Source organism: Cricetulus griseus (assembly GCF_003668045.3).
Source record: "Cricetulus griseus strain 17A/GY chromosome 1 unlocalized genomic scaffold, alternate assembly CriGri-PICRH-1.0 chr1_0, whole genome shotgun sequence".
NCBI classification, from domain to species: Eukaryota; Metazoa; Chordata; class Mammalia; order Rodentia; family Cricetidae; genus Cricetulus; species Cricetulus griseus.
In genome coordinates this window covers 31,985,666-32,002,473 of record NW_023276806.1, presented here as the reverse complement: position 1 = coordinate 32,002,473, position 16,808 = coordinate 31,985,666, and the positions used below count along the sequence as shown (strand labels likewise).

The window sequence follows — 16,808 nt, the reverse complement described above, 5'->3', positions numbered from 1 at the left end:
GTTTCAGTAGACACTCATCTCCAACTTGCCTAACCCATGTAATTCTTTTCTTTAAATATTTATTTATTATGTATACAGTGTTTTTCCTGCATGTATGCCTGCATGCTAAAAGAGAGCACCAGATCTAATGAGATTATAGATGGTTGTGAGCCACCATGTGGTTGCTGGGAATTGAATTCAGGACCTCTGGAAGAGCAGCCAGTGTTCTTAACCTCCGAGCCATCTCTCCAGCCCAACCCATGTAATTCTTCCATCCTGGTTTTCCTCTAATCTCTCCCTTTTTTGTTCTCCCTCCTGTCTATTTCGTAGCATGTGCTATGGTTAAAAGAACACACCCAGCTCTTCAGTTTGCTTGTTGTAAAATAGTATAAATTGTTTGCTGTCTGTCTCAGCCTCCTCTTAAAAATAGAGATAACATAGGGCTTGACTCATAGCACTGCCAAGAAGCATGTGAGAAGATTGCTTAATGTGTGTTGGTTACTATTAATGTTGTTACTATAAAGTTGTTTGGGGGATTTTTTGGTTTTCTTTTGGTTTGGTTTTTGGAATGAACTTTCTGGATATCTGGTGTAGCCTTATTTTAGAAACAAACTTTAATAGTTAGTTCAACACTACAAATGATTATGATAACCTGTTGAGTATTATAATGCCCTCATGATTTTCTGGATTTCAAATTCTCTGTGTGTGTTGTTTCTCTGTCTCTTCTCTCCTCCCCTTCTTTTTCTCTCTTCTCTCTTTGTCATCTCACAGGTGTCAACATCTAATTTCTGTACCCACAGTCCCCTCTGCTCTGCTCTGTGCCATCCCTTGTTTTCTTCACCTGGTATTGTAGGATCCCTTCAGGATAAGAAATGTTCTAGCTCAAGCATGGATCTGTAGTCAGCTCCCATTTTTTCAGAGACAATGAACAATTTTTCATCTAGTAATTAGTGTAGAAATTCAATTGGATAATTTCATAGCACATATTTATGGAAATGGCCATCACTGTGCATAGCATAAGGATTGTTATTATTTTCTTAGTATCATTATTACATTTCAGGGTCATTGGTATTGGTTTCAACTCACTGCTTCACCATTTTACTATGTCTTCTCACACAGGTGACATGAAGACATATTAAATTTATTTTAGTTATAAATACCATCTTCTTGCTCATCGCTTTTTGTTTTCAGCCAATTGCTTACCTTGAGGGTAAACTTCTCATTCATCAGCTCCCTCTTGCCAATTCATTCCTTTCAGAAATAGATACTATATTGTGTGGTAAGAAATAGTGCTAGTCGATTTACAAAATAACAACAACAACAGCAACAACAAAGAACAATTCCAGAGACTACGCTATTCTTTTATGTGAACTAAGTTATAAGCATTTGCTATAACAGGGTCTTTGTCACACTAGAGGTTGAGACACAGCACAGCATGGGCATAGGGACTAAAGGAAGGCCGTACAGTATTAGAAACGTGCACATATCTGCACTTGGGAATCCTCAGACACCACCATTACCTTGCTGTTATGGTCTCAGAGTATGATCTGACTGATAGCTGATCTTTGAAAGCAACCAGTACATTAATGAAATGTAAATAATACACACGAAGGGAGCCAGAATACAACCCTGTGTTCTGCCATTACCAATAGTAAATTGGTTTTAATGGTTTCCTTGTATATGAAGTGGCTTTCATAATTCCCTACTGGGATGAGCAAATGTTTATAGATATCATAAGATTTCTGGCTTTTAATAGAGCTCCTTCTAGAAAATTCCTTTAAAATAAAGGAGAGAGGGAAGAACGGCAAGCCAAAAACACAGACTTGCCTCCCAGAATATATTTATGCTTCTTACAACTTTATCTGTCTTATCAGATGTCATTCTGAATGGTCATGAGTAACAGTATATCACTGACCATCACAGAATGTACCATGACTTTGGCCAAACCTTTGGACTATTGTGGGATATGTTTCTTCTTTTCTTGCATAGTGAAGTGTGTGTGTGTGTGTGTGTGTGTGTGTGTGTGTGTGTGTGTGTGTGTGTGTGTAGCCACATAACCCCAAGGACATAGCCTTGTCATGCTTCAGCTAAAATAAGTTAACACTGGGCATTTTGTTACTCTGAAATCCCAGCCCAGTTGACAGTACCCTGTCAGTTCTGTAGCTGTCTGACACTAGGCCACCACTTGAGAGGTTGGCTGCCTCACAGTTTATCACCATCTTCTGCAGTCACCACCCTGGGGGCCTTGCCCTCAAATATAATCTTTACCAGCGTGCTTCTGCTCAGAACACACAATGTTTTCTTAAATCTCTTTTGATTATGTGTAATTTCCTAAATTTCGTGCCTTTCAAACCATGAACCACAAATTATGCTTCAGTATGACCTGAAGTCTTATCAACACTTCAGCTCTCTGGGACATGCCCCAAAATTATTAGATAAAACTCTCCGAGGCCATATGATCCTATAGTTCCACTCCTGGGTGTACTTTCAAAAGACTTGAAAACAGAGTCTTGAAGAAACGGTGTCTGCCTGTGTTCATAGCAGCGTTATAAGTTCACACGTGGGTGAAGATGTCCGGTGATAAGTCTACTAACTAAGGTCATACACAATAGTATATTATGTAGCCTCAAAAGGAAATATGTTCTCACGGGCACTACCAGATAGATGAACACCAAAGGCATTACATTAGTGAAATAAAAGTATTAGTAAAAAAAAAAAAAAGTATTAAAGGACAACCCCTTTGTAACTCTGTTTAGGTAAAGTATCTGAAGCAGTCTAATTCATAAAGCCTGAAAGGGGAAAGTTTTCCATATTGCAGGACGCAAGCCTTTTGGAGAGCTTGACACCACTGAACTGCACCCTTGAAAACTGTGCATCTAGTTCATGTACAACTAAATGTTCTGTTTATGAATATAATGCTTTCCTTTGTAAACAAAAAAAAAAACTGTGATAGAAGAAGTCTGTCATGTTAAGCTCAGGATCTTGCATTCTCCAAGCTTTCCACGTGATTCCTATGAATATCACACCCAAGGCGGGCAGAGTCTCCTTAAGGCAGGAGATTTTAGGATTTGTGCATAACAGAGCAGAGGCTGCTGGCAGGTCATACCCAGGCTGCTGTAAGGAAGCAGCACCGAGCGGCCAGTAAATGGCACAGATGTAGCACTCTCGCTTTTGGAGGCTGGGAGACCAAGATGAAGAGGGCAACCTGGAGGTTCGCGTGTGTACTCTTCAAATGCACACATTGCCAACTTCTTACTCTTATTCTTCAGGTGGCACTTTGACCTCTAAAGGGCTCTAATTCTTCTCCTGAGGTCTCCACCCTCGCGGTCTAGCTACCTTCCACTTCCACAAAGCATCACAGAGGGGTTAGGGTCTCAACATACAAACTTTTCCGGGGGACTCTGGCATTCAGTCCATTGTATGTGCTTCTCAGTCATCTTGGCCAGATACCTGGACCTTCTGTTTGTGCAAATACTCACATTTATTATTTATCTTTGCCAACCTTATTCCACTGCATAGATAGTTCTGTCCTCTGAGAAATGACCTTTACCCTGCTAGTTTTGGTTTTGCTAGTTCATGTCCAACCCATCTTTCCTGTTCAGCTAACTTCCTTCCCTAAACTCTATGTTGATATTGGTTAGGGTAAGAGCATTACATGATCTTGGTGAACCATTCTTATCCCTCTGGTGCATTTCCAGATCCTCCTGTAGGTGCACAGTCTAGTGGGCTCTACTTTCCAAGGTGAAGTAGATGTCTTGGATGATTTCTCCCTTAACTTTCTCCAGCTTCTCAGCTTTCCATCCTTTCTCCTTCCATGAGAGCAGTCTTTACAATGTTTGATCATTTGTATGATTATAGGCTTAATTGTTTTTTTCTAACATTAGCTTTCATTAAAATAAATTTTGAATGTTCTTGATAATGTAGGCTTTCTGCCTAATTAGTAATCAGTGCTTCCCAAAACTCTCATGAATCAAACATCTTTCATATCTTCCAAGCACAAATTAATACACAAACCAAAGAAAACGAGGCAGCATCATTTGCCTATATTATATGAAACCAATTGTGTCTAAAACAGTTCTTCTGCTGTTGACTTTAGGAACATGCAGGTACAATAGAAAGAGTAGCACGATGAGCAGATGGCTAAGGTTACTTTGTCTTACCCTGGGTATTCCCCCATCTGAGATTGTTCTGTTCCAAATCTGAAAGTCATGTCACTATATTTATATGAAAAAGGAATCCATTTATGAATCTGACAATAATGCCACATATTAAAATTTCATAGTAATGTCTAATATAACCTTCTTCACATTTTCCCTATCACTTTCTTGTTTCACAAGTTTGTTATCAATTTGTTATTGCTAGTCTTGTTAATCTCTGTTGATATGTAGGTTCCACCACTGTATCTCTCTTCACTCATTTTCCGTGTGTTTGTCTCTCCACAGTGTGCTCACGTGGAGCTCACAGTGTGCTCCACCTTTACTCTTAGCATACTGTTTGCCCTCCTATCACCTTGTAGTACAAGCTGATTCTCATCTTGTCAGGGAAAGTACAGGGGTATCTTTGTCATTCCAGAATGAAAGAAAAAGTTGCTGGGTTTGTGTTCACAAGACCCAGGAGCCAACTTCATTTCCATCTGCCTGAGATAGAACAGCTACAAGATTGCTAAAACAAAATAGCACACTAGATTAAAATACACACCAAAAAAGTTAAATCCAATTGCTTATGTTGGTAAAATCTAAGAAGCATTCTGAAATAGGGGAGATGCTTAAGAGTAAATGAGTGATTTCTAAACAGGCTAATTAAACAGGTTAATAAAAGTCAAAAGAAGTGGGCCATTATTCAGCTTTTTCTATATGGACTGGACCTTAGGGTAATTGAGTAATGGGGAGAGGCTTTTTCAATTTTAAAAAGATGAGACAGAATTAGAATACCGTCTAGTAAATCACCTTTGCAGTGATTAGCAAAGGCCACTTAGGTCATGAGAGATAACCTGGCATTTGGAGATCTCATGAGCACCCCTGAAATCCTCATTGTGGTGTTCATACTAATTGTCAACTTGAAAATAGCTGGAATCGCCTGGTGGACAGGCCTGCAGCCATGTCTGAGGGAACTGTCTTGATAAGGTTAACTGAAGTGGGGGACCTACCGAGGAGTAAAAAGTACCTGCAGGGAATTTTGGAAGTGCTATCATAGAGAAGCCTGCTAGCAAGTCAACCTCTTAGTCTCCTTGCTTTTATCTATAAAATACTTTTAGTAATCTTTATGCCACTACATAGGATTAAATGATGAAATGCATTAAACACATGTAATAAACATTACTCATAAAGAAACTTTATGATACAACATTATTAATATGCTACGACACTGCTAGCCATCCTTTATCTTCAGAGAACAGAACTATAAGGAAACGTAATTCAGAAGCCCTTGGACTCTAATGAGAAAATCCAAAGAAGCTTACAGAATACTTTCAGAAAGCATTAACCATTTCATCTCAGTTACGCAATAGTACTTTCTTTTCTGTGCTTTCAAGTCTAAAGCATTTTTTATTTCTAATATTTATACTTTTATATCAAAAGTATATTTTCTGTAGAAACCCCTTTATTAGTTATTAAATGACTAAATCATGAGATGTTGTATGATTTTTTCTGGGAAGATTTCTGGACATATTTCTACTCAACCCAAATATGGCACCAGTAACAGCTGGAAAAAAAAAAAAGTAACACCAGTGTCCAAGTTGGTGAACCAGTAAGTTTCCTGGTACCACTTACATGAGAATGGATGACTCAAAAACATCTACATGACCAAAATCCCACCCAACTCACAAAAGCTGCAGTGCTGGAACTCTGCTCCATGTGAAGGCAGCTTGACCAGTGGGAGAGTTTTCTCTCCACAGCATTGCTCAGCATTTTTATAACTTTGGTGAAAGAGGGACCTTGAGAATCTGTTAAGTTTTAGGGACTTCCTTTGATAAGATTTGTGAGTTGCTTTCTTCCTGAGTATTAAAGAGCCTTTTTCTGGGATGGAAAATTTTGATTTAGAACTTCCTGAGCCTTAGCAAGTCTCCCTACATTGTGGAGTGTTTCAGTCTTGCGGAAATTGCTGCACAGTGTGTGTGTAGCTATGCGCTGGCAGTTCTCACTTGGGCAAAAGGACTCTCTGGGCTCCCACTACCTAAAGAAGTAATGTCGTACATCGGCTACACACAAAATCTGTAGTAAAGAAAAGTCTGAGTCCAAGTGCAAAATGCCTCCACTGTGAGGCTGTTTAATCATTCATAACAACTAAACCATGTTTATAAGAAAAATGTCCAGATACACAAGACACTGTTGACATTACAAAGCAAATGATTTTCTTCACCCCTGAACCATGGGTGAGAACTAAAACTACTTAAAATGGGTTTCTTTTCCACTCATCCTACTAAAGTAAGTAATTACTAGTCATCACCATTACCATCATCACTGTTCAATCATCTACTCAATCAGATAGTAAAGATAATATGAAAATTAAATTAATGCACATTAAGTCTGTAACAGTACAATTTATAAAACAAGTTTTTAGTCTTGGTATATAAGACATAATAGTATTTCACTCAGTGTTAATCTAAGACAAATTGCCACAGATAACCAACTTATAAAGATGACAAGTTTATTTTTGCTTGAAATTTTCCAAGTTATAGTCCATGATACATTGGCCTCCAAAGCACTTGGACCTGCCTGTGGTTAGCAGAGGGTGAGCTCATGGCCAAACCACATAGCAAAACAAAACCTCTTTCCTAATGACCAGAGAACAAAAGAGGAAGAAGTGACCAGAATCCAAAATACCTCAATTTCTTGGAGATCACTGTAAGCCTTACCTCTGAATAATAGCCCACATAGACTAATACGCTAACACTCAGGCACCTGGGAATATTCAAGATAACAACTATCACCCTGCCATGTGACTCTATGGGGTGTTGTTGTTTGGTTAGTTTTGTGTGAGCAGATTTGGTTATTGGTTGCTTATTTTGCAATTCTGAGGATCAGACCCAACCTGGGATTCAGACATGCTAGGCAATAACTCCACCACTGAACTATTCTCTGGCCACAGTCTAGACTCTAAGAATTTATTTGAAACTATATTCCAGACGTAGGCTATGAAGTTCCAATGAGATTAAACTATTTCTTCAAAGCCACGTTAATTCAATGGTGACTTTTGTATAATAAGTCCAGACTAACTGACAAGAGCAGGGTTAGATTTCCCCAACCAAGAGCTCTGGAAACCAAGGGACCATGGCCCCCATGGAAAAGAATGTCCAATGGCATCTGGGCAGAGGCTCATCTGCCTACTCTTCTTTCTTGGGCTTCCAGGCTTAAGCCTTCCTTAAGGAAGCAACAAGGGTGGAGCTCACAGGCAACACAGAGGAACCTCAGGCCTTCCTCGAGAAATCTGCTACAAAAGAAACAGAGATCTTAGCAAGTTAAGAGTGTGTAAAAAGTAACAGAAGGATATTAGAAGCAAATGGGGCCATAATTCCATTTTTAAAAGAATTATATACATATATTGCTTCAAGAAAAATTTGAAGTCTATGGTTATATTTTTAATTTAAAAGTTGAATTACATACTTACTATTAGTGAAGTTACCCTTCTGAAGGTGAGTTTACATCTACAGGCTCAACCAAGCATACATAAAATATTTGAGGGGGGAAATACAATTGCAACGTTGAATATGCACAGATGTGTTTCTCATCTCTAAACCACATAGCACAGAAACTCTTTCAGAGCATTCGTATGGCTTTTTTAGGTTAAGCAACCTATAGATTATTTCAAATACACAGATTTGCATAGAATTCCACAATTCTATTAAATGGACATGAGCATGCACAAACTTTGGTACCTGTGGGGTGATCCTGGAACCAGTCCCCCTCTGTGTGCCAACAATGCCTTTAGATACATAGTTTTGAAATAAATCTCAAATTGTTATTACAACTATGTGCTTATGACTTTGGATTTTGCACGCAATTTCACTCTCCTCTTTCCTTCCCTTTTCCTATAATATATGACTCTTTGGTGAGTTCTAGCTATTTGATAGAAAATACTTTTAGTATTGAAAACTCAGATTATTGAAGAGAAGATAGTTGTATCTTTGTATATATTATCCACATTCCACTGAGGACTGTTTATTTAGGGCATGAATTTGTAACCAGGATGGCACATTCAACGAAGGTCCTCATTGTCAGGCAACGAGAAGTAGATAATGGAAAGTTAAGCATCAGCCTGTATAGAACCTATATGGAAAAGACTTCAAAGAGACAAAAAAAAAAAATGTGTCTTCTAAAATGACAGTATTATTCCATCTTTAGGTGTTGCTCTACCTGCCTCTTTATGATACTTTGTTCCATGGAATGGACTGACAAAGTGTCAGAATGAGCACTTGGAAGATAGTAAGAGGAGTCACCCTATAGCAGGGGAGACTTCAGAAAAGGTCACAGTGTGTCTTTCTGAAGTCATCCCGGTGCACTTCTCTCTGTCATTTGGCTCATTGTCTGTTATGATCTCCTCAGGTGTCATCCTCTACATCTTGCTGGTGGGGTACCCACCCTTCTGGGATGAAGATCAGCATAGGCTGTATCAGCAGATCAAGGCTGGAGCTTACGATGTATGTAATCAGTACTCATATGGCTTTGGATGAGGGTTGGTTGATTTACTGCCAAAGGGTTGTTGTTCTTATTTTTTAAATAATAATTTTATATTCTGTCATTTAGCAACTAAGGTGAGATAAATATCTCTTAACACATGAAGAGAATTATATATAGCACAAAATATACTTATGTGCAAGGAACATTATCAAGAGTAGTTATTATGATAAGCATTGGATTGGTGTAAAAGGCTTACAATTTCAGTCCATGAATTTTAAGTCATTATAACTATAACTCAAATACATTTTTATTAATCAAAATAGGAAATATTATAAGCAACGTTTTTGACGGGGAGAAGTAAGTTTTTCTGTTGTGTAAAAATTCATGCTTCAGGAGTCAGTGACTTTTTGGAAAGCATTGTCTGCATCCTGTTGGTTGTAGAAGTATTTTTTTAGATATTTTTGAAGATGTGTGGTCAGTTGGGGAGAGGCCAGGTGGCTGAAATAGATGCGTTAACGCTCCATATCCCGGGTTCGTTCAAATTTTAAAACATCGTGACGTGTGTGTGTTGGGGGGTGTCATAAAGAATTGCATAGCTGTAAGTACTGCAGTTTTTGGTGAGTCTCATCCATTTTCTGAGCACACTACTCAGATGTAATAGTTTCCTGGGATTCAAGAAGCTGTGGTGGATCTGATTAGCCTCAAATGGCCCAACAGTGACCACAGCCTTTGGGGGGGGTGCAAATTTGGCTTTGGGAAATGCTTTGGATCTGCTTCTTGGTACAGCCACTGTCCAGCCAATTGTGATGTACAATCTACCCTTTTTCAAATCACCATATGATAAGAAAAGGTTTCTTGTTGGGTAGAATGAGAGATGAGACAGTTTAAGATAATTTCTTTCTCCAGTCAGCTCATGGGATACCCACTTAAGATCATGGCTCTCTTGTAAGCTTTATATCTAGTTAAATGTTTTAGAAATTCACACATTAATATTTCAGATATGCTAATGTCAAAGTCAGTGGATCAAACTGAAAATAAATATGACCAACTTTGTAGCACTAGCCGTTGGTATGAATTGAACTATTTTTTTTAATACAATGAGAAATTTTATGAAGCAGTGCGCTGCTTACAGAAATGGGGAGTTTTCTACTTGACTGTGTGTGTGTGTGTGTGTGTGTGTGTGTGTGTGTGTGTGTGTGTGTGTACGCACCATTGTTGTTTTTAAGAGAGGAGCTCTTGCATGCCAGGTTATCCTTGAGCTTGCAGTGTAGCTGAGCATTGTCTAGATGTCCTGATCCCCTGCCTCCCCCATGTTGGGATTATACACATGTACCAACATGCTTGGTTTCTGTTTCTCTTTTTACAAACCTTTTACTAATTTCTATCTTTGAAGTTTCCATCACCAGAATGGGACACAGTGACTCCTGAAGCCAAAGACCTCATCAACAAAATGCTCACCATCAACCCTGCCAAGCGCATCACTGCCTCTGAGGCTCTGAAACACCCATGGATCTGTGTAAGTCACTTTCCCGTGTGCCCCAGGAGCCAAACTGAAGAATAAACTCTTAGCCGTTTTTTATAGATTTCAAATAATCTTAAAAAAAAAACAAAGAGAGATGGAGCTTAATGCATTTTTGACTCAAGGTTTTTAAGAAATGAATTTTATAATAGTGAAAGCCACCATTGCCTATAACAAACTCAAAATGGTACCAGTGGCTAAATAGGTATTGTCTGCAGTAACAGGATGAGTAGTTCCCATGCAATTCTTGGTAAGACTCATGAACAGGGAATAAGAAAATGATGCCAAGGCTTACTGCATCCAACAACGAAAAAGGTTCCATAGTCCAATTATTTGTCATTAAGCAGCTTTAGAAACATATGAGGTTTAAAAGCTAGAACTAGTTTTAGGAGAGACAGGATGGCCACAGTAGTCTGAATGTCTTGTAGAAGCCCTAAGGAAAAAGAAAGGAAATTGTAAGGGGATCTAAAAACTCCTCTAAATTCCTAGGATTGAGAGTCAAATATTTAGGTAATGACACAATGCTAAATAAATGGAAGGTGTTCTAATAGAAATGTAACAAAATGCTTACTGAAATGATGATCTGAGCGGTTAATGATCAACATGTCTGTACCCACTATTAATCAGTGTTTGAGATCCATCAGTAATAGTCTTTATAAAACAATGCTTTTTGTAGGTAACTTTGGCAGGTGGATGCTGCAAGTTGACTCTAGGCATGCAGGCACCATTAGTAAAGATTGGATGAGACTCTTTCTTGTCCTTGGAATGCTTTATGTATCTTCATGTCACTCTTTCCCCTTTTCTTCTAGCAACGCTCTACTGTGGCTTCCATGATGCACAGGCAGGAGACTGTAGACTGCTTGAAGAAATTTAATGCTAGACGGAAATTGAAGGTAAGAAATTTGAAATTGTTGAGGGGGGTTGCTTTGGTGAGGTGAGAAGAAACATACTGTAAGGAGACATTTTACCAGAGCTTTTACTATTTCAGGTCTCAATAGTCAGTCCTCCTTGATCTGATGGAAGCTGAGAGTGCTCCATTACCAAGCCTGGGATGAGAAGTGTATTGTGGTTTCTCTCCTCAGAGGAAGCAGCTGTGTAGTGTGATGGTCTAAATCTGGCTCAGGCAGTTAGGGCTGTCCCAGCATCCTGAGAACCACAGGCTAGGGCTCTCAGGAAACAACAACAACAACTAATAAAGCAAACAATCTAAAGTCCCCTATCAGAAAATAAAAGAAGGAGATTTGTTAGTTCCTGCTACATGCTTTTATGTCAGAGATTTATACAGGCGATTATGATCTTGTTCTCTTATTTCTTTGATAGGGTGCCATCTTGACAACTATGCTGGCTACGAGAAATTTTTCAGGTATACACATTTGAACTCACCTCTTTGTCCTCAGCCTTTCTATAGTCTTTGAGTCTTTAAGGAAATTTAGAAGGTCTAGTAACTACAAATAGTTATCACACACAACACACACACATATATATACATGCATATATATGTGTGTGTGTGAAGAGAGAGACACACACACACACACAGAGAAACTCCTTGTACTCCTGTAGCTGTCTGTAGGATACCATGTAGACCGAACACCCACTTGTCAAATGCTGGGGTCATTCTAGTATAGTAAGTATGTCTCATTTTAAAGCTGAGCATTTCAAACCTGGAATTTATTATAGATTGATGTTTCATAAGTAACCACAAGGATGCTTTATTTCCTGACTACCATAAGCAATTATAATACGAAGACTTAAAAATGAGTCATCTTATGGAACCCCATTGTCATAAGCCTAATTCCTTTTGAACTAAGGTAGTAGTGACCTCACATTCTTTAAGACTAATTACAGGGCTAACCCTGACTAATGAGGAAGTACAAAGGACCTACCACATGGGTAAATGGGATGTCATCCAATAACAGTGTTCCTCAACATGATAGCATGGGGAGAATAGTAGGAAAAAAGAAGAAAATCTTACATATGAACTAAATTCAGCCAAGATGTTTCTTTTCTTAAAAGTGACTCTACAGAATGGAGGCATCATGTGTGTTACTTCCAGAAAATTATTTTTAAGTTCTGGGCCTTCTTTGATAGTTTATATAGAAGTAATAGGCATTCAAAAGTCAAATGTTGTTAAGTGCTAACCAGACATATATAGATTGAACTGAAGCAGCAAATAAACATTTGATAAACTGATAATATGGGGACAGGTCATCAGGTGGTACATGTCATTAATCCCAGCACTCAGGAGGCAGAGGAAGGAGGAGCTCTGTGAGTTCAAGGCCATTTTGCTGTCCATAGAGTTCTAGGCCAACCAAGGTACTTAGTGAGACCATGTTTAAAAAAACAAAAACAAAACCAAAAACAACCTTATAGATTAGATGTTTAGTCTTAGAACAATTGTCAAAAAGAATGCTACTTTTGCTTTTGGATAGTGACATGCAGCATTTAGTGGCGTGTTCTGACTTTATTTTGCCTAGCCAGGAATGTAAAGTGATGATCAGGCAAGCATTGTCATATGAGTGTCAGCCAGTTCCTAGTTATTGCTTAGACCTCGATTAACAGGCCAGCCCTCCTTCCCACTTGGAAACAATATGAAACCATAGGTTGGTGAGCAACAATCACACCATGCTAGCACAGTGCCAGCACTATCAGGTGCCCTGCTGCTTAGCTGTTGTGTGTTCTGTCCAATGTGTTTGGTCTGATAAGCCACGCTGCTGCCTTTGTCAAGTTACTTGTTTTCTAAATACCTGGCTAATGTGATTGACATTTATGTGTGTGAGCTCAGTGCCACTTCGTTAAGCAGTAACCAATATACATGACCTTAAGTTAAATAGAAACTTCACTGTGGCCAGTACTCAGTGAATCACTAGAAATGCAGACTTACATAGTATATGTTGCTAAAGAACTACCTTTTCAAAGATTTTCCAGACTTGAAATTGTATAGTTTGTTTAAGTGTTAGATACAGAGTTAAGTGTAAATTGGGTCTTTATTAATAATTTTTATGCCTTAGTGTATCTCATGTGTTTTTTTCACCATTCTGTAAACTAAAAAACCATGACTAATATGTGGGTTTGGTAATGTCTCTGAATGTTTTCGCATGAAAAGCAAACATTTTCACCCATCACTTCTAAACCAGCTGAACAACATGAGACTCAGTTTTATCTTCTCATTACATCTTGTAGTTGCATTTTAGTTTTGAGCATTTTATTCATTCTATTCATTGCCAAATATACTCTTTAAGTAATCTGTCCATAAGTATGTGGTTATAAAGTTGTTTTATTTCTTCTTTTCTCCCTGAATGTGGAATGTATTTCTTGTGAGGTAAGGTAGTAGTCACACAAGGGATGGCTCTGCATCTCCCAAGCCAGACCGCTTCTTACCCCAAATCATTGTCTTCTTTTTGCTTGCTATTGCAATTCAAATTATTCTGTTTGTTTTCTAACCTATTAACTACCCCCAAGAGTTCCTTAGTGTTCCTGTTTAACTCCAGGCAAACAGTACTAAGTCAACTATTGGATAGCAATCTCAATCTATAAAAATTAATGGCTTTGTTGCCAAAAAACAGATAAAATTAATATTTGTGCATGTCAAGTAAATTCAAAATGTTGCTAAATTGAAAACTAAAATAACATCATAAACCAAAGAACTTTCAATAAATGAAATGTTCATGTAGTTTCATTACAACTAGGTGGTTCATTTCAAACATCATGCTCTGTGTGCATAATTGACTGTGTCTATTAACATTAAATGGAACTGTGTACTTTGTCCTCCATATCTGTGAGTGTTCTACACCAGTGTACTAATTATCCTTGTAGTTATAGTGGCTGTTCATTGTGTATATATACATCTTAAAAGGATGCTTTCTAGTTTTAATAGACTGAAGAAATTTGTTAATAACACAAGTAATTGCTTAAGCGCCCTGGAAAAAAGCAAGTTTTCTATGAGAACCCACACCTTAAAGGATTCATTTAGTTTTTAGATCTTGTTCCAAATGTTATGGTTTTTAATTTTTCAGTTCAAAGACCTTTGTTTAGGAACCCTTTGTATTCTGATTTTGAAGTCTAAACAAACACAGAATACATTTTTGTTATTACCATATGCTAAACATTTAAAAATTTGCTCCTGGTCTAAAGGTACCATTTGACTTTATACAGATACTTGTATTTTCAGTCCATCTGAACTTGTCTGATTTCGAAAATATAGAAAAGACATTGTTTAGCCAGAGCAAATTTTTGCGAATGAGATATCAACCTCTGAAAAGAGGGGCTTCAGTGGCAGAACTGACATGGTCACCAGACCTAGTGTGAATGAATATGTAATGGGTCTGTTTGCTGGTGTCTAGAGACTGAAACCAACTTTCTGGATTATGAAGGATGGTCCAGTGAAAGTTCCAGTATCCTTTTCAGGACCAACAGTGACATAAAGTCTAATGCACAGCTGGCAAGTGTTCAATTTCATGCCATGAACTATGTAAGAATTTATTTCTAAATTTGCTGTGGCAAAACCAGAAAAGTGATACTGTATTTCAGTGTCCTGTAAGCTCTTGCTCATCAGTGTGGTCTTGATGGTTTGGTCTATGTTGGACATTAATCAGCCAAGGTGGCAGGAGATGCTAACTTGATTTGTCATCTCACTGGGGGTTTGTGCATTAACTCGCTGAAGAGATTTTGCTCTCATTTTGCAGCAGCCAAGAGTTTGTTGAAGAAACCGGATGGAGTAAAGGTAAGTTAAGCGGCTCTCTTAAACTGTTTCTTACTTTCAGATGCTGTAGAGTTTAAATATTACCAGAACATCCCAAGTCAGTAGAGCATCTGTACTTTACAGTTTCCAAAAGAGGGTGCAGGCTGAAGCATGAGACCATTTAATGCACAAACATGATTATCATTTGTGCTGACCAACATCCAATCCTTTCACTAGATTAAATATTAACTATGAAAAACAATATTTTTGATACACCCACTATATAAACTGAATGTCTAAGTCCTCCCTACTTCCCTGCAGTCCCAAGTCACTCTGGTGACCTAAGAATCTGCAAACACCAAATGCTTTTCTGAGTAATTATGATGTCTACTTGAAGCCTACCAAAACCTGAGAACAAACTCAGTCAGTCTGAGAAATCAAGGCATCATTGACTAAGTGTCCTATTTGGGCAGTTTTTTTTTTTTTTAAGTCCTTAATTTCCTTGTGTTTCACTTGTAAGGATTAGAGATGTATTCAGGGTGCCTACCCTGTACAGATGATACTAGGAAAACCTTCCAAGAAAGATGACAACAAATATTTTTACTTTCTTAGATTTCTAACCACTATAATACAATTTTGTTTCTACTGATAATATCTTTAATAGAAAGTAACTTCCTATTTGCATAATAATCTTTGTTATCTTTCCAGAATATCACCTAAATATCTTGTTAATTATTTTCTTTCTTTTCCAATGGCAGATGCATACATCCTTCCACAGGTCAACACTTTTGGGAATTAATTAATACTCTAATCATTGAACTGGACCCAATCAGGTGGCCAGTTCATATCGAAAAATGTAACATAGAAAGTCCTTTGTGGTTTTGTTCCTAAATTCATACGGAGTCATTGCCTTACCACCTGTTTGTGTGTGACTTGAGAATTTCCAATTCTGAGGTCACTATGCCCTGTGCTTGCAAGGTCGCCATTTCTCATTCTTCAAGCTAAATGTATCTTCCATCTGCTTATTTCACTCATTAAAGGTTCCAATAATGACAGTGGATGTCTGTCCTTTCCACAATGTGACCTTGGTGAAAATGGGCATTTTTAAGTTTCCAAATTTTCCTTCTGGGTTCTCTGCACTACCCAGTGATGGAGAGCTCACAGGTCCAATCAAGTTATTCTCACTGTTATCCTGATACAAAAGCACTTTGAGAGCCGTTTGCCTCCAGCCAACTCCACCTCTTCAACAACAAAATTATTATGTATTCCATGCTTTTGTCACATTTTTGTTTTCTCTTCCTTTCTCTTTGACTGGTCAATTCAGAAAAGGAAGTCCAGTTCGAGTGTTCAGATGATGGTGAGGATCTGTGTCTGCCAGATTTCTCCTACTGGGAAAAATACACACTTAGAAATGAAAGTCTCATTTACCTGAGTTAACGGAAGTAGAAAAAGTGTAAGAGCATCATAGGTCAGCGCTAATCGGCACTCATAACATGCTCCTCCGCTTTCACATTACATTGGTTTTCTGTGGTAGACTTTTCCAGGTAAATAAGAAGTTGAGCCCTTATCTGTATGCTGTTATTGAGTTTGATCATCTGTGAGAACAAAGTCCGATTTTCTCTTTGAAAATAAGGAAGCTAGGACATAATGATTGTTTACTCATACAGGAAGAAATGCTGTAGGGTTATTTCTTAATTGATCATCATAATCACTAAATTAATTCAGACGTAACTTAATAATCTTTCGTGACTTTGAAAATAATGTGAAAGTGATTTCAGCATGGGCCCATTGCTAAGCTTCTTTGAAAGGAGTATGTATTAACTGAAGAAATACAACACCTTGTTCATGCCTCCTGAGAGTAATGCTGTATCATTTAAACATCTGATTGCATTCAGGTTTCAAACGAGAAAAATACAATGCTTCCATAGTGTAAAGTACATAAATTCACATGTACACTTAAACAACTATGGATGAACATGGTGCTTGATAACTGACTCTTTGAAAGTTAGTTCTCCTG

The 16,808-nt window shown here is 38.0% G+C and overlaps 1 protein-coding gene across 3 annotated transcripts in view; it reads left to right on the top strand.

Annotated features, from left to right (window-relative positions):
* Positions 1-16,808, top strand: part of LOC100752268 (calcium/calmodulin-dependent protein kinase type II subunit delta) — a 244,069-nt gene that overhangs the window by 181,417 nt on the left and 45,844 nt on the right. For all 3 annotated transcript variants that reach the window (XM_027395664.2, XM_027395667.2, XM_035450695.1), the window contains exons 9-13: positions 8,520-8,614; positions 9,988-10,110; positions 10,923-11,006; positions 11,434-11,476; positions 14,796-14,833. In XM_027395664.2, coding sequence (XP_027251465.1) covers positions 8,520-8,614; positions 9,988-10,110; positions 10,923-11,006; positions 11,434-11,476; positions 14,796-14,833 — 383 coding nt within the window. The remainder of the gene's footprint in view (positions 1-8,519; positions 8,615-9,987; positions 10,111-10,922; positions 11,007-11,433; positions 11,477-14,795; positions 14,834-16,808) is intronic.